This window comes from Drosophila suzukii, chromosome X (genome assembly GCF_043229965.1).
Source record: "Drosophila suzukii chromosome X, CBGP_Dsuzu_IsoJpt1.0, whole genome shotgun sequence".
Lineage (NCBI taxonomy): Eukaryota > Metazoa > Arthropoda > Insecta > Diptera > Drosophilidae > Drosophila > Drosophila suzukii.
In genome coordinates this window covers 10,147,781-10,165,852 of record NC_092084.1, presented here as the reverse complement: position 1 = coordinate 10,165,852, position 18,072 = coordinate 10,147,781, and the positions used below count along the sequence as shown (strand labels likewise).

Below are 18,072 nucleotides of genomic sequence, written 5' to 3'. Positions count from 1 at the left end.
AAAGCGGCTAACAAGCGTTTAGTTTTTGGCGGGTTAAGAGTGGGCTCAGGTGGGTTAAGGCGGCCGTCGGGGGGTTAAGGCTAGTTGGTATTTTTCGGTATTTTACAAGTCTAACGGAGTTCAATCGCTAGTTCAATATTACAGTAGTTTTGCTTGGTATTTTTTGGTATTTTCTTGTAGAAGTCTAACTTACATCAAAGTTCTTAAGATTGCTATCATAATTTTTAAAATAAAAATAATATATTTTGCCTTATTATATTTTGTAAATGGTTACTCAGATACCAATTTATCATTATACTCAAGATCTTCTGGTTTGCTATCTTTTCTTTGGAGCTTAAGTGAAGTTTTACAATTAAATAAGCTATCCTAAAAGATTTTTAATAAGGAAATATAATCCGGATCCGTTTTATGACAATTTTTTTGTAGCCTACTTTTGTACACCAAATGTTTAAAATTAAATAAATCCTTTTTACAATCTTTCTTGGAAACATCTTGTATGTTATCTTTAATATGTTTTTCGAGCAGTGCCTTTGATTGTCTGGAGGTCATTGTAGGTCAACTTTTGTGCCTTTAAGTGCTTCTTTCCCGCAGCCGCTTTTATTTTATCTCCGCCTGGGAAATGCCACCCCCTTTTCCGCCCGCCTGCCCGCCTCGTTTATCTCACCACGCCGCTCCCTCTCGCATTTATCTCACCACCCCCCGCCCCTCGGCAAACCCACCACCCCTCGACAAACATTTGACCATTGAAGCGCATTTTTCGCTTGCGCGTCATTTGTCAACTTGGCCGCTTCTTTTTTTTTCATTATTTGCTTCTTTGCAATTCCGCCGCCCCCGTGGCACGCCCCCTCCCCTCACCCCCTCAGAACGTTGTGATTTACTGTGCTTTTTTATTTGCCCTTAGCTCCTGTTTTACTGCCAATTTATGTGGTTCCTTATTTTGTTCAGTGTTTCTTGATTTCTTGCCTTTTTATTATTTCATTCTAGAATTTTAAGGTTTTTTTTTTTAAGATTCCGTATTTACCTTTCTGTTATTTTGTTGAGTGTTTCTTGTTTTTTTAATCTTTTTTATATTTAAATTCTAGAATTGTAAGGTTTTTTTTTAAAGATTCCTTATTTACCTTTCTGGTATTTTTATTTTTTAATTTATTTAATCTATCTAACAAATAAAGGTCGTATAGGAGGTAAAGTGTTTGTTTCCAATTATGTTTTATCAATATTTCCTTTATTTATTATTTTTCTATTTTTCTATTATTTTATTTATTTATTTTTCTATTGTTTTCAATTTTTTTTTATTTTTTCTTTATCCTTGTTTTACTATTACCTGTAAATTTTCCTTAAATTTTATTTGAAATATATTTTTCTTTCTTAGCTGAAGATTTTTTTTGTTTATGGTAAACTTTTTCCATATTTTCTTCATTTAATTTTTTTAATTTATTGTTTTTCTTTTGGTTCCTATTTTTTTCAATTTAATTTATGTTATTCCTTTTTTTCCAAGAAATTATATTTTTTCCTTAAATATTACTTTAAATTTATACACTTACTATATTATTAAACTTAAGAACCTCCTAATTTCTCTACTTTTCTCTATTGACTTTGATCATTTCGTTTTGCCTAGTTTTATTATCTTTTCACTTCTCCTTCTCCTTTTCCTATTTTTATTTAACTATTTATTTGATATCTTTTCTTCCGCCTGATTTTTCTCGCTCCTACGCCCCCACCCCCTTCACCGTCTTCTTCGCCTTGCTCACCTCCTCCTTTCCTCCTTTCCGCCTCCCCCATCCCCGTTACTTCTCCTTCTTGTTGTAGTGGTGTCAGCTGCCTTGTTACTTCTAACACGCTGCTTTTGACGCGACGTCGCTGCCGCCGTTGGTTGGTGCCATTTCCCATTACACACACACACACACGCTAGACACACGCACACACACGCCCGCACGCTCAGTGACTCTCACACACACACACCTACACAGGCGTCAACTCAACACTTTTGGTTCGAGTTTTTGGTTTTCTTATTGGAACCCTGCAGCTCACTCATTCTCTCTCGCCCTCTCGCTCTCTCCCACTGGCACACGCCCACTGTGCAAAAGAAACTCAACACTCTCGCTCGCTCGCTCTCTCGCCAGCAGCGAGCGCACCCCCATATACGGCCGTCCCGTTCGCACGCCCGCCCAAGAGGCAGAGAGAGAGAGAGAGAGCGAGCGAGCGAGGCAGCGCGCGAGGCGAGCGGCGAGAGGCGAGCAGAGCGGCGGCAGCGGCGCCGACGTCCGTTTCGGCGTGTGTGTATTTCCAGTTTCCAGTTTGAATGCGACCGGCGTGTAGTTCGTGTCGTCATCGCCGCTCTGTCGCTTTTGTCGCCTGTCGGTTGTCGTTTGCCGTTAGCCGTTTGCCGTTTGTCGCCTCTGTCGCCCGTCGTTTCTCGTCGTTTGTTGTTTCTCCCTCCGTTCGTTGTCCGCCGATCGCCGTGTCGCCAGCTCCTCCATTCTCCATCCATCCGAGTCGCCAATTCCCTTTTGTGCTCTTTTTTTTGCGTTCTCCTCTTTTGGTAACAAACAAACAACCGAAAACCACAAACAAACAAATAAACAAGCAAACAAAGCAAGCGGCAAATTAACTAAACTGTAAATTGCCCAGTGAAATTGCGTAGAAAAGCGAAAAGGGGAAACAAAAACAAAGTAAATACATTTTCAACGTTTTGCCGTCGCCAAAACAAAAAAAGAAGAAGGCAAGCAAAAGTTAAAAACAAGCCAAAAAACAGTTAGCAAACAGAAAGAAAAAACGAAAGGCAGGATAAGGAGAAACTCAGAAACTAGAAAACATCAAAACTCTGTAAGCCCTATGAGAAATTAAGAGACCTTAACAACGAAAGATCAAAGTTTGAAAGTTTAAAATCGAAAAAATAAGTTTAAATTAAAAAGTTTAATTACGTATACTTAATATATGTGTGCTGAATAATATGCTATATTTTCATGGAAATATAACTTTTGTTTTTTAATGTTTTTGTAATGAAAATAACAAACAAGTAAATAGCCTATCGTATAGTATGGCAAATAATTCAAATCAGCATATTCCATTTTAAAACAAAGACACCAATCTCAATAATATTTTGATAAGTTCTCGCAGTTATAATTTTTAAGGCAGATAAACACAAAATCAAAATAAACTTATATAGGATAGGATAAAAGATTTTTAATATAAAAATCATAGTAACGACAGGAAACACTGTCAAAGGTCTTGAAATCAGGGCAATCCAAATATAAATATTTTTGAAACCACTAAGAAGGCAACATTATCGATAAGGCAAAAACATTTGGATTGAAAAAGCGAACTTTAAAGAAGTGGATAAATAGAGAATTCCATTATAAAGGCAGCAAAAGTAAAAAACAATCCTAAAATCTTAAGAACTTTTTAACAACCAAAACAAACCCATAAGACATAATCGATTCCCGAAAACCTTAAGCGACAAAACCAACTAAACATCATATTTATATATTTTTTGTAGAAATTAAACAAGAATTTTTTTGAAACCAGAAGAAAAATCAAAAGTGCCAGTGAGTGACCCCAAGAAAATTAAAGAAATTCAAAAAACAAGTACCTGTAGAACACAAAAACAAACAAAACAAAAAAAAAAACTAATCAAGAAGGAATTTTAGAGAGATCCCGCTCAGAGATCGCCGTGGGAAATCCTTTCTGCATGACGCACTCGGTTGTTTGAAACGGTTATGTGATGAGATACGACGTCCAGGAGCTGCTACTTCATCAGTCTGCTGAGGATCCATTCGCCAGGTTCGCCAATGGGATGGCATATCATCCATTTCTGCAGCTAACGCAACGACCCACTGACTTCAGCGTATCCTCGCTGTTGACGGCGGGTAGCAACAACAGTGCCACCAGCGGCAACAACAACAACAGCAGCAACAACAACACCAACAGCTCCAATTCCAACAATAACAACAGCAGCAACAACACCAATTCGAGCAACACTAATAACACCAACAATCTAGTGGCCGTTTCACCAACGGGTGGTGGTGCGCAGTTATCGCCGCAGAGCAACCACAGCAGCAGCAACACCACCACCACCAGCAACACCAACAACTCCAGTTCCAACAACAACAACAATAACAATAATAACACCAATAATAACAACAACAACCATACGAATAACAATAATAATAATAACAATACGAATCAGAAACAAGGACACCACTTGAGCACCACCGAAGAAACGCCATCGCCCGCTGGCACACCACCACCGCCGCCGCCCCAAATCGTTGGTGTTGCTGGTGCGTTGCAACCACCGCCCAACTCGGCCGCCCATCCGTCGCACCACCCACCAGCCGCCGCCCATCATTCCCCCAGCACGGGTGCCGCTGCACCACCCGCTGGCGCCACGGGTCTGCCGCCACCCACACCGCCGCACCACCTGCAACAACAACAGCAACAGCAGCAACACCAGGCACCACCACCACCCCCATACTTTCCAGCTGCGGCACTGGCCGCTCTAGCTGGAAGTCCGGCCGGACCGCATCCGGGTCTCTATCCCGGCGGCGGATTGCGCTTCCCGCCGCACCACCCGGGCGCCCATCCGCACGCCCACCACCTGGGCAGCGCCTACACCACCGCCGAGGACGTCGTCCTCGCCTCGGCCGTCGCCCATCAGCTGCATCCGGCGATGCGACCGCTCCGGGCCCTTCAGCCCGAGGACGATGGCGTCGTCGACGATCCCAAGGTCACGCTGGAGGGCAAGGATCTGTGGGAGAAGTTCCACAAGCTGGGCACGGAAATGGTCATCACCAAGAGCGGCAGGTGAGTCTCGTCTGGTTGATAGAGTTGGGTTCCCCAAATATTATCTAAAAACAAAATACTATGTCAAATCCCAGAGGTTCTTGAAAGTGGGGTCAGAGTTAGGTTCCCTAAATGTTATATCATTAAAAAAATACCTTGTGTAGTCCCCAAAGTTCTTGAAAGTGGGGATAGAGCTAGGTTTCCTAAATATCATCTCATTAAAAAATACTATGTGAAATCCCAGAGGTTCTTGATAGGGATAGAGTTAGGTTCCCCAAGTAAGATTACTATATAATCCTAAAAACAAAAATATTACTTTGCGAAAACAGTTACTATAGAGCTTATCCCATCTAAAAGAGATGTTTCCAGCCCAGGTATCAGATACTCGAGTTCCCAATTTGATATCTGATAGAGTTGCTGGTAAAATCGGTAAAACAATATTCACAAACGAATCCCCAAACTAATTCCTAATGTCTATCCAAAATTAAATTTGACAGAGTATTATCTAAGAAAACAATACTATATGAAATGCGTTAGAATAGAGCTCAATTTGGTGTTTCGACAGTGCTCCTGCTTAAATCTATCTATTTCAACTATGTTGATAAATTGATACCTAAGGATCTCGAAGGGGTATATAGAAATCATAAAAATATCGTACATGTTTTTATGCTTAGAAAGAAAACTATCCAAATTTTACATTTCCAAGTTTCCAAAATGGTTTCTGAAAAAAGTGGGCTATAATATAACTTATTCGACATTTAATCCATAAATCACATAATATCATTTGAAAATTCAGAATTTTTAAGAATTATATGGTAAACGTTTTTGTTTTTATAAAAAAATAAATGTAGAGCAAAGGTACTCCAAAATTATTCTATTGATAAGTAAGGTTGTGTTAAAATAAAGTTAAAGAACAGATAAGCCTGACAGCATTTTGAAAATATGAAACTGTAATCCCTGCGATTAATTTTTAAAAAAAGCGTGATTGGATTTTTTTTTTTAGAAAAAATGAGAATCTGAATAAATATTCGATGTATTGAAAAGTGCAAAGACCAAATGTGTGAAAATTTCAGTGAATAAGGAAAAGATCAGCCATAAATGGAATTAAGGGCTCTCAAAATTTTCAATACGCGTTGAAAAGGAAAAAATATCAAGATGAATGAGGAATTACATTTTTTATGTAGGAAAAAAATACCATGATGAATGGAGTATGTATTAATAAAATAAAAAAAAAATACCACGATGAATGGAGTATTAAATATATTGAAAAGTAAAAAATACCACGATGAATGGAGTGTTAAATATATGAAAAGGTTAAAAATAATAATATTTTGGCTGTATTTTTTTGCTGTGATATTGACAAATAAATGTGGCCTTTGTGAAGCTTTTGGCAATCGAGGACACAGATCTGGGGCCGAAGGGCCGAAGGTCGGGTCACAGCCCGGGCAGCAGCCTTGGCCACTTGAGCACGTGTGGCGACGTCTCAAGCTCCCGTTAGCCGTTAAAACCGCTCCCAAGTTCCACGCCCAGTTGAGCTGAAAGTAGGTGAACAGACGCCCCTGTTCTTCCCCCTTTTTCCCCATCTCGTCTCGTTCTGTTTTTTATAATTTTCCCATTTTTCCAACAGCATGTCATCAGCCTCTGAGATCCACAAAACTCAGACTCTCTCCCTCGAGAAGATGATGATGATTATGTGTCGACGACGTTGACATTCAAGCTGCGTTGGCGCGTGAAAATGCGTTTTGAGCTTCACACCTACTTGAGAAAGTATTCACGGAGACGCACTCACACTCAGGCGGAGTGAGTGGAGTGAGTGTCAAGTGAGTGCAAGATGTGGCAGCTGTGAATGCACTCAGAAATGTCGCCAATAGTGGCCCTTATAATTTGCAAATTAATGTTGGGCAGGCAGAGGTTTTTAAAGGAAGTCTTTAGAGAATGTACATTCCAAATGGATGTACATTTTAAAATTTAAAAAAAATTAAATACAGTAGACTCTAAAGGTAGAACTTAGGTACATTAATATATGATTTTACAAGTTAAAGGCTAATGTTTTCTTTTCTTTATTATACAATCAAAACTAAAGACATTTCTAAAAGTGTGTGACCAGCTCTACTTTTGATATTTATACCAGAAAGTTTGTATTAAACCACAAACTATTGTTTATTTGTTGTGTCATATTTTCCTTTGTTATTATTTCCACTTTGAGGCATCTAATTTCGCAGCCAGCCAAATTCAATTAGCTACTGTTGTTTTCTTAAGCTACAAATTGCCTGACGCCTCGCCTAAGCCTCTTTGGAAAACGCCTTCTCCACCGCCTTTGCGCATATATACCTATGTTTAAACGGATATATATATGTTTGCAAATATATACACTTAGTTTCAATGCCAGTCTGGCGGCGTGGGCGTGGCAAAAGCACCAATAGAAAGTGAAAATAAGCGCAAAAAATAAAATATTTGCAAATAGTTTTGTGTGCAGAAAGTTTCGAATACGTCTGGCCAGGTGTCTGGGGGCCCCTGGTCACGCCCCCAACCGCCCACGCCCCCCATCCTTATCCAAGTAGTTGCATTTTGTTGTTGGTTGTTCGCACTTGGGAAATGCACACAAAACACAGAAAACAACACAAGCCACACTCACAAAAAAGTTGATGAAAATTATATTTTTCGAGTTTGAGGAGGGGTGGGGGGGGATAAGGGTTGGGGGTTCCTGTTTCTGGCTATATCCTTAAGCTCATTAGCAGTTTGGCGATTTGAAGTGTGAAACTAAACCAAGTGGCCAAGCCATGGGCATAAAAACAAGCCACTACAATCCCCACCAGAAAAAAAAAGAAAAACGCAACCACCTACTTGTTTCTTCACTTTGCAACTTGGGGAAAAAAATATGTGCACTGGGAAAAATAAAGTATATCAATTAGCAAACGTTTAACAAATAGGAATTCCTCAATTCTACAAATTCATATAATATATTATAAAATAAGGGCCTAAAAAGGAGGAGGGTAGGTATATAAAGGAAACGGATATGATTAAAAATCTGAAAACAAAAACCGAAATTCGGGAATTACTTATAGGTGAGCACTAAGAAAGGTTTTTGTTCTTAAATGTTGAAAAAAAATATAAATATGAATTGAAAGTTTTTTGAATCTGAATACAGAATGTATCTTTAGCCGGGTACTTGCTGAATATGCTAATGCACTTTTTTCTCCGTGCTCCCGAGTTCATGACCCTGCAATATGAGGGGGAAAAGGGGGACTTGCCCCAAAGTGTGGCATGCAATTGTTGTAAAAGGGGGCGTGGCGGGGCGGCCCTAGATGGGGAATGGGAGCAAGTGAGATGGCGAGAGAGAGAGAGGGGGAGCCCCGAGTGGCTTGTAAAAGTTTTAAGTACTTGTACCTACCACACATATGGAGATTATGGTTGTGTGTAAGTTGCAGCTTTTTTGCACGCCACACACACGTTGTTGTGGTTGTTGTTGTTGTTGTTGCTGCTGTTGTTGCATGCTTGCGAGACGTGCGAAAAAAAAAGCAACAACCAAATGGCAAAACAGCAAACAGAATTATTGTTGCCGCTTCTGTTGCCGTTGCCCCATCATCATCAATGTCAAAATTATTGTTTTTCCTGCCGCACAACCCCCCTCCCCCTCTTGGAAAAACACCACCACCCCCCTTTTTTCGCCTCTTCATGTGAGTGCCACTTGAATGTTTTGCGAGTGGATTTGCATTCACTTGGCTCGATTCAATCGCTTTTTTGTGCCTCTTTTTTTTTTTTGGTTGGTTTTTGTCGAATTTTGTTTCGATTCATTGATGCAATGATTTGGAGGCTTGTGGCTTTAGTTTTTAGTTTGATAGCTCCCTCAAAAATTACTTAATTTGTGCATTTTCCAAGTGTTTATGCACTCGGGCTAAAATTAAATTGCACTTCTCGCTCTGTCTTTGATTTCATAATATTTTTCTCCCTCTTTTCTCAATTTGTCGCTGGCAATTAAATCGCCCAAGCAAATAGCGTGAAATCTTTCTTCGTTTTGCTGCTTGTTGCTGCGACTTATCAATTAATTGAAATTGCCGTCTAAGCGCAAATAAATAAAGTCGCTCCCCTCGTTTTCCACACCCCTGAACACTGGGCGACACTTTCAGTGCGAGAAGTCAAGGAAATACGATTTCAAAAATAGGAAAAATCTATAAAAAATATGTCAAAAATTATCAAGTGTTGACCCCGAGAGATGGAAGATAGAAAAAGCAAATGAAATAGCAAATATAGAAAGATGGTGCGAGATTGCTTTGATTTCGCCAGTTTATAGCTAATTGAAAGAGGCAACTTATAGGTCTTGGAATATTTTCAAGGAAGCCCTTCTATAAGGAATAAATATCAGCTTAGTTGTAACAAGTTTGGAGATTTAAATAGGGAAATATTATCTTGTAGAGTGGTTTGAAAGTATAATTATAATTTGTTTTAATTTAACGGATCCCTTAACTTTTTCTTATGTGTATTTTTCTAGAAACCCTATCTATAAAGATTAAATAGGAGTTCTATGGTGGAGTTTCAGATTTAAATAATGAAATATTATCCTGTTCTAGCTTAGCGGATCCCTTAAATGTTTTTTATTTTTCCCTGAACCCCCTCTATAAAGATTTAAATAAAAGTTCTGTCTCGAAGTTTCAGTTTCTAATAATAATTTGTTTTCCTGTTTAGATGTTCAAAAGTACAAATATAATTTGTTCAAAGTTATCGGATCTGTTTAGTTTTTCTTATGTGTACTTTTTTCGTAGCCCCCTTAAATTTCTAATTGATGTCAGGGTTTTGTGACAGGCATGCGATAATGTGACAGACAAAAAATATTTAATGACACGTCAAAGGACACACACACACTCTTGCCCACTTTTTTGTTCTTTTTTTACTTGCTGGGGTCAACCCCTGGGCAACCGCCTGTCAAAGTTCACTTGTTTAATTTTCATAAATAAAAATTTTCCATTTCCTCCATATTTATTTACCTATTTTTTTTTTGTGTTCTTTTGCGCTCCTTGGCTTTTTCGTTTTGGGTAAAAACTCAGCTGACGGCGACAAAACGCAATCAAAGTGCACTGGCCTGCCACGCCCCCTCCCCCCCACCCAACGCCCACCTCCTCAAAGCCGTAGGCTCAATTAAATGGGCGTGTCCGCCTCCTAGTTTTTTTCCGTATTCATATTTCCCCAGTTTTCCCTCAACAAAGTCATCGACGGGGGTCAATTTGGGGGTTGAGGACGAAATTTTGTTATATGTAGTGTAGTGTACAACCCTTGAGGAAAAGCAACCATCCTACTCAGACCCCTATTTTTCCTGCTCCACCATCTTGGAAACGTTTTTCATAATTGTGTTAAAATTGTCCTGCTGCAAAAGGGGGCAGGAAAAATTATTATCGATGTGCTAAGTTGACAAATACGCAAAAGGTTGGGCTTTGAGGGTTTTTTCGAAGAAAAAGAAAAGCGTCCCCCCTTCTAAATTACACATAATTTGCTTAGCAACTTGAAAATTTCTTTGCTGCTGCGGTGTAATTTTCCATACTCTACCTATATTTTTGTGACCCCTTTTTCCACCCACGCCCATGAGAAATTCACTTGACAATTTTCGTTTCGATAAAAAATGCATAATAATTGCCCTAGTGATATGTATAGACCTGCATATGGTAGATATATCCCATATCGCGCACCTCTTGGAAAATTCATGAGCCAATTGGATAATTTGCACGTAATTTGATTTCAAATTGATTTCGCCGGCTTCGCTGGGTTGTAGAGCTCATGGGAAATCGGTGGGATCGCACAGATAACTGCACATATCGTGCGTGTATATGCAACCAGTAATTATTTACAAAAATTGTTTTTAAATGGCCAGTGGGCAATTTGCTACTCTTATGTGCCTGTAACTCAGATGGGAGCTCTTCTTAATAATTATATAATAATTATATAATTTCATTTCCAGTGAACCAACATTTTGAATATAAATTATTAGAATGTTCTTAGGGTTTTAGGTCAGTAAGAATTCCTCTTTTTTTCTTATAACATTTATTTTTGCCTGGATATCATGGCTTCTCTTTGTTTTTATCCCCGAATGCCCTTGGTTTTCCATACGATCTTCAAAAGACAACCATTATATGATGGCTGACAACCCCCGATGCAATCCAAACCCTCCCAACAAATATCTCTCCCTATCGTCGACTATAAAATATAAATAAAGAAACCCGTTTCATTCAAACTACAATCCGCACCACCCAAAAAAAAAAAAACAACCGAAAACCAAAATCCAAATCCGAACGACGCTGCTTAAATTACAATAAAAATGTCATAAAAAATTTGAACAAATTAAAAAGCGACAAGCGTTTGGGAAAAAGAGAGGCAGAGAGACATTTAAGTGGCGCATTTTGGTGGCTGTTAATTTAAATTGCATTTACGCCCACTTGGAATTAAATGGAAATTAATTTGACGAACACCCAAAATTTCTGTTTTTTTTTTGTTTTTTGGCTAGGCTAATTAAGTAAGCGCTTCCGTCGCCGGTAAAAATCCAAGACCCCCTCCTTCCAAAAGAAAAAAATAAAATAAAGCGCCCACGCAGCGGAAGTTGCAAGTTGGAAGTTGGAAATTGAAGCGTGGCTAGCGGTGCTCTTAACTTGGCTTAATGACGTCTGAGTTTTTGGTCAGAGAACCGCAACAAGCCGAAAATTGATGGTAGATGATGGTAACAAAATGCCGCTAAATGGTTACGGTCTTAATCGAGAGAATTCCGCTGTTTACACGCTCCGCTTGGCTAATGAGACGCCCGGTTTGGTGGGTAACTGATAAGCCTAATGGGTGATTATCACTTTTGAGAAGGGGGCGTTGGGAAAAGACACAAAAAATAAGAAGGAAACGATGGAATCGAGCCCCGGAACGATGGAATAAAGCAAGGAACGTTGGAATGAAACATTGCCTTGGCCTTAAAAACGTCCAGTTCGCGTATAAACATTCATTCCGAAAATTTCAAACAAGGAACACTGGCAATGGCACACATTTCGAACCCCAAAAACCCTTGACAACCACAAGCAACGCCTGGAATTCGAAACAGCCCGCCTTGAATTGCATGGAATGGAATATTTAAAACGCATTCGCCGGCTTCCAAGTTCCAAGTTCTTTTTTCTCTTCTGATATTCCCTTTTCTCGGCGGACAACTTGGAAATGCATAAAGCAAACAACGCAAAATATGACAACCAACAACGACAGCAACAACCCAAAACGATGACGATGATGACGTCCTTTATAATGAACAACATGAGTTCAGAAGAACCCAAAAAGAAGAAAAGAAAGAGAATAAAAAACACAAAACCGAACAGAAAAAGGAAAGACAGCGAACTACAAAACTAAAAAAAACAACAACAAAAATTCGCACAAAGAATGGAGCAACATACAAAAAAATTGAATACCAACAACAACAACCAAAAACAGAATGCCAGGCGAGTGAACAAGGAGAGTGCGAGCGAGAGGGCCTGCGTGGCCAGAAAGAGACGGCGCTATCGAGGACGAAGACGGCGTCTTTTTGGCGCCAGAAAAATAACGACAATGCCTGACGAATGTGCGTGGTTCGGTGGAGTCTGCTCAAAAATCGGGCCGTCAAAAGGGGGAGGGGATCGAGGACGGCTAGGTTCAAATATATAACACTATAGATCCAAGTTTTAGAAGATTTTTAGATGGCTCAGTATTGAATTTGATAAAAAGAGAAGCTTCCTACAAAAAATTGACCCCCAAAAACTTAGAAATATAATTTTTTTAAGTCTTGAAAAACAATTGTTCAACATGAATACTAAACCTTAGAACTATTGAAACTATTTAAGTAAAAGTAATGTTAAAATCCGTTAAACAAAAAATGGGCTTTATTTCACTGAGGGATATTTCATTGGGCGTTATTGCACTAGGCGTTATTTTACTGGGCTTTATTGTATGTACCAGTTTAAAGTATTATTATTAGAGTTATATAAACTGAAAATTCAGAAATCATAGATCATAACTGTAGGTTGTTATCCTTAGAGCTAATATTCTGACGGCTGCTGTATTTGCGCCAGTGGGCCAGAGAACAATGCATTCAAGTTGTTAGCTGGACATGTGTTTGGCATTGGCGCTCACCGAGCAAAAAACCGAGAAAAAGCCAGAAAAAGCCTCTCTTAAAAGCAGAGAAAGTGATCGAGCAGACGACAAACGAGAAAAAAAAGAAGCTGCGGCAACAACAACAACAACGAAAAAGAAGAAGCAACAGCGAAGACTAAAAGAAATGTCAAAAACAATGAGAACGGTCGAATGAATTTGACAAACATTTCCTAGATGTGCGATGGCAGATCAAAGGAAAATCGCCGGCAGTGCGGCAGCAGCAACAAAGTCAACGACAACCTCTGGCCATCCCACTCGCACACGCCGGGCAAATTAGTCAAATTAGCCGTCTCTTTCACAAAAAAAAAAATTTTTTTTATGCCGAAAGCATCCTGTGATCGTCGAACCTACTTATGTTTTTTATATTCGATTATTTTGTTTTATGATTGTTTAATTTTCTTATTTTATATTATCTTATTTTTTTGTTGTCCTTGATCCTACAATTTAAAAAGGTTCAAATACTCTTGTGACCAATTTTTTTTTGTTAATATTTTCTTATTTTTTTTGTTCACTTACTTTTTTTCTATATTATTATTAATTGTTGTTATTTAAACGTTTCTGTTTTTGTATATTACCTTTCTCTTCGTCACTAATTTTTTCAGTTTTTTCCAAACTTGTCTTTCGTTACCTTTTTTCTCCCTTTTGTTCCCATTTCTTACCCTTTTGTCCTCGTGGCAAATTCACGCGTTCGAGGCAAACTCGGCTTGGCTTTTAGCATTAGTTTACACTTGATTAGAACGCTAATTGGCCCAAAAAAAATACGGTCACAGGGGAACACGATGGCAAAAAAAAGGACGCTCACTGAGCTGGGAAATTTTCGCGGAAATGTGGCAGGCAGTTAAGCTGGTCCCCAGATCCTTTTGATCTATGCGATATACCTGAACCTGATCTTATCTCTAAGTGATGGAGAGCGGTTTGGTGGTATTTAAATTTTCCAGAAATTAGAACCCATTGGATATTTCATTTAGGTTGGCCAAAAAACATTGGAGTAAATAAATTGACTGATTAGTTAGCCCAGATCTAAAAATGTCTGTCAAAAATATGAAAGTAAATAAATCTACAAGCACTTTCGCAAAGTTGCATTAACTCCTTAACCCTTATCAAAGTTTAAGGCTGGCAACATAAATGTCTTCATTCGTTTTATTTACCTGGCTAGAAATAAATGTCTAAAAATGGTTATATTTAGATGTCATATTCAGAAGTTTTAGTTTAATGCAATCCTGCTGGTAGCCTCATCTTCTTTCCCCTTTTTCCCCCAATGCTCCCTGATTTTGCTTCTATATATTTTATTCTGCCTCGTCGAAGTTTTGCTGAGGCTCAGGCGACGCTTTATGAATTTTAAGTGGCAAAAATTGACGAGTTGCTTTGGTTTTATTTTTTCTTTATTATTATTATTGCTGGTATGCACATGTCTGTGTGTGTGTGTGTGTGTGTGCATATTTATTTAATATTTTCTGGGCTGAAAAATTATACAAATTGTATGGGGCATTTGGTGAGTTTTAACTGCTCTGCGTGTTCTGTTTGCCTGATTAAACTGCCAAACAAAAACCGAATCAGAAACAGAAACTGAAACAGAAAAGAACAAACATCAGCACAAAATACTGGCAGGCAGGCGGCCAGCTACGTTTTTGGTAACACACACGAATTTATGTTGCCACTTGATTTTTATGAATAAAAATTCTTCTTATTTCGGTTTCGGTTTTCTGGGAAAATAAAAATCAAATTTATGTAGCACCTACGCCATGGTTTTTCCCCCTTCTTCAGTTTTTCCTGTCGAGGGTTTTCCACGAGGAAAATTAACACGAAGCCAAAAGGCAATTACGCACGCACATCTACAGAGTGGATGATGAGAGGTTGAGGGAGGGACCACTGTGGCCACTTAGGATACAGGGGGCACTCGCAGGTTGATCTGAGAAAGATATAACATGGGTTAGAGTAAAATCTTTTGCATTCAATCTAAGTACTTTTTTATTCAATCAGATTTTTTTAAAAGTTACTATGCTGTAAGAAGCTGTCTATAATATGTTTCTTTTTTAGAGTGATCACTGTAGTGCCACTGAACTGTTGTGGTTGTTGCTTTTAGGTGTCAATGACGTGTGCTATCCGTTTGCATTCATGCCCAAGTCATTTGGCTACCAACGTTATATGGAACTATGTCAGAAAATAGAACTACCTTACCAACAATTACACCAACAGATAAGAATTGGTTCAACAACACTTATGCTCACAAAAAATTACAAATACAATTTACCTTACGTATTTTTATAATATCATGGCAATAGTTACAAAATTACTTTCAACATAATGTTCACCAACAATTACACCAACCAAAAAAATATAAGATTCAACAACTACCGTTGGCTCTATGTACACTAATAGATGTTGTGATGCGACAGTTTACTGAAGTGCCAGTAGTTACAACAACAGTTTGAACATAATATACACTAATATTTACACCAACGAGCTCACCAACAATTACACCAATGACTAAAATAATAATTATTCCAAAAAGTAAACCTGAAATTACCTATGTAACTACACCAACAGTTACTCCAATATTTACACCAACGTTTAAGAAACCTTCTCAAGAACTTTGCTTACTTGAATGCAGCTCTCTATCTCTTTCTGTGCATCTTTCTGGCTCTTTTGCACCTCCTGCCGGTATTTTGTGTGTGCAGTCAATTAACGGCAAACAAAAGTTTTGCAGTCTGCATGCTGCATTTCGCCCCACTCCCGCTTACTTTTCCACCCACTTCTTCTAGTGGGTGACGAAAAAAAGAGGTATATGCATATATATTTTCACAGCAGCAGCAAAACTTTTTTGCTTTATGCTTTACATATGTATGCTGTTGTTTTGCTGCTATATTTTTCGTTTGTGTTTTTTTTTTTGCTTTTTGTTGTTTGTCTGCCTGCATCGCGTTAATTGAGTGTGAAGTTGGGCTTTTGTTGGTGTTATTGTTGTTGTTGTTGATTTTAATTGTTAAGCAACAAAGGCGCGAAATATGTTTTAGCTGTTTTGGCTTTTAATTAAGCTGCCAGCCCAAAAAAAGCCGGGCGAAAAACGTAAGACAAAAAAAAGCACAAGCAAAAGAAACATAAGAAGCAGTAGATTGCGTGCGAGAGGCAGTAAAAAGTGTTGATTTCATTAAAAGCATTAAAAGCAATTGCAGCAACAAAGTCAAAGTCACACTCTCCATCTCTTTCCCTCGTTTTGGCCGCTCTGGTTAATATAAGTATATATTTTTTTCTGCTTTTTTTTTTTTTTGTATTTTGCGATCGTGTGTTGACTGCATTTAATTGTTGTTGTGCACATGCTGTCGACGGCGACGTTGGCGTCGCTGCTCGCGTTCGTTGTCACTTTGAGTTAACAACTCGATTACACGCTCTGCCTCTGCCGGCGTCGCAGCCGACTGTCATCGCCGCCGGCCATGTGCAATTTTTTGAATTATTAATGAATCTCAGCAACGGCCGCAATAAAACAGCAGAAAAGCCAGCAAGAACAAAGAGAAATTAGAGCTTAGCAACTGAATGATACCCTATACCTTTCTTTCGGTGTTTATACTGCGAAAGCATGCTTTCGGTGGTTTTGAATGAAAAATCATCACCATAGTTTGTTGGTTTGATTTTTTAAAATTTTAAAAGTATAAAAGTATCTTAATAAATAGTTTTAGCCACAAAAGAATCCTCTTTACCTTCTTTTATTGTTTTCTGCTGCAAAAGCATGCTTTTGTTGCCTTTGACCCAAAAAGTAACCATCAAATTATATTGCTTGGCTTTTTTAAGAGCTATATAAGTATAAAAGTCCATTAGCTAGTTGCATACCATATTTCATAGATCTACGACCCTTAGAAGTAAAGATCCTTGGGATCGCAAAATCTTAAGCAAAGCACTTGACCACAAAAGACACCTAGATATGCCCATACCAAATTTGACATCTCCACCTCACATAGTTATCGAGATCCTTGGGATCAAAAATACCCATCTTTGGTTATAGGGTACGAAAAATGGTAACCAAGGAAGAGCATGGAAAAAAGCAAAGCAAGTGCCTGTGCAGCAGCAGCCGGATCGTGTTAATAAAAAACAATTAATATTAAGTGTATGTTTAGTGCGGCTTTTGACGCTGTTGCTGTTATTGTTGCTCCTGCTTTTGCTGTTGCTGCTGCTGCTGCACTCGTTGATTATTTGTACTATTAACGCGTTGTCAGCAGAACTCGTTATCTGCCGTCTCCCTCTCGTCGCGTGTAATTACTTTTAGTTGGTCATAATTTGTCAATAGCTATTTTGTTGCACTGCCAATTGCCAGGCAGTCGTCAGCAGTCAACAACAATTGCAATCGCCCCAGCAACAACAACAGAAAACCAATGCAACGGAAGTGCAAGTGTGCAATCGTGTGTGGAGAGGAAGAGGAATAAGAGACAGAGAAAGAGAAAGAGAGAGAGAGAACGGGAACGAGAGAAAGAGATGGGGAAAGAGGGGCCAACAGAAAGTGGAACAAGTTAGGTGACAGGCAGAAACAACTTGGCCAGATCTGAACTGTGATTGACAACCGTCAATTGCGGCAATTCCCATCGCCTTCGGAATTCCATTGCTCGGCGCTCGTTACTCGCCACTCGTTGTCATTATACCGTTCATTAAAGTATAGATTCCAAAGATAGTTTTATAAGTTTCATAAAGTTGAATAGCGGAGAGTTGGCTTCTCCATCGATCACATTTTAATTGAAATGTTAGTTATTCGTTACATTTCACTCGTTACTCGTTACTTTTAAATACCCTATATGTTATATTTGGATTGTAACAAATACTCGTAACTCGTTACCTTTTAAGCATGTACTCTATGTCTGTGACCAAGAAATGTACGACCTTTCCATCAAATACTGACCTCATCTTGTTACCTAAAGTATGTAGAGAAGTCGGTAAAGTTAATGTGTTTCAAATCAGCACTCGTTACTTGCTTTCGAAGTGATGGTTAATTAGCATAATTGAGATTACTGGATGGCCGACTCGAACGCACACAATAGAAGGTAATCCCCATTTAGCAAAACCCATTCCCCTTCCCCTAACTTCTCCCTCCCTCTTCCGGTTCTCTTCTCTTTTCTCGGTCCGCTGGTCAAATCCCTCTCGCTCAACCTGTTCCCGCTCCCCTGCGCCGGCGCC

The 18,072-nt window shown here is 38.9% G+C and overlaps 1 protein-coding gene across 5 annotated transcripts in view; it reads left to right on the top strand.

Moving 5' to 3' along the window:
- The first annotated feature begins 2,309 nt into the window (after positions 1–2,309).
- Positions 2,310–18,072, top strand: part of bi (T-box transcription factor bifid) — a 66,031-nt gene continuing 50,268 nt past the window's right edge. For 3 of the 5 annotated variants that reach the window (XM_036820458.3, XM_036820457.3, XM_036820455.3), the window contains exons 1-2: positions 2,310–2,719; positions 3,497–4,800. In XM_036820458.3, coding sequence (XP_036676353.2) covers positions 3,722–4,800 — 1,079 coding nt within the window. In that variant the 5' untranslated portion in view covers positions 2,310–2,719; positions 3,497–3,721. The remainder of the gene's footprint in view (positions 2,720–3,496; positions 4,801–18,072) is intronic. The other 2 variants (XM_036820456.3, XM_036820454.3) reach the window with 1 other exon arrangement.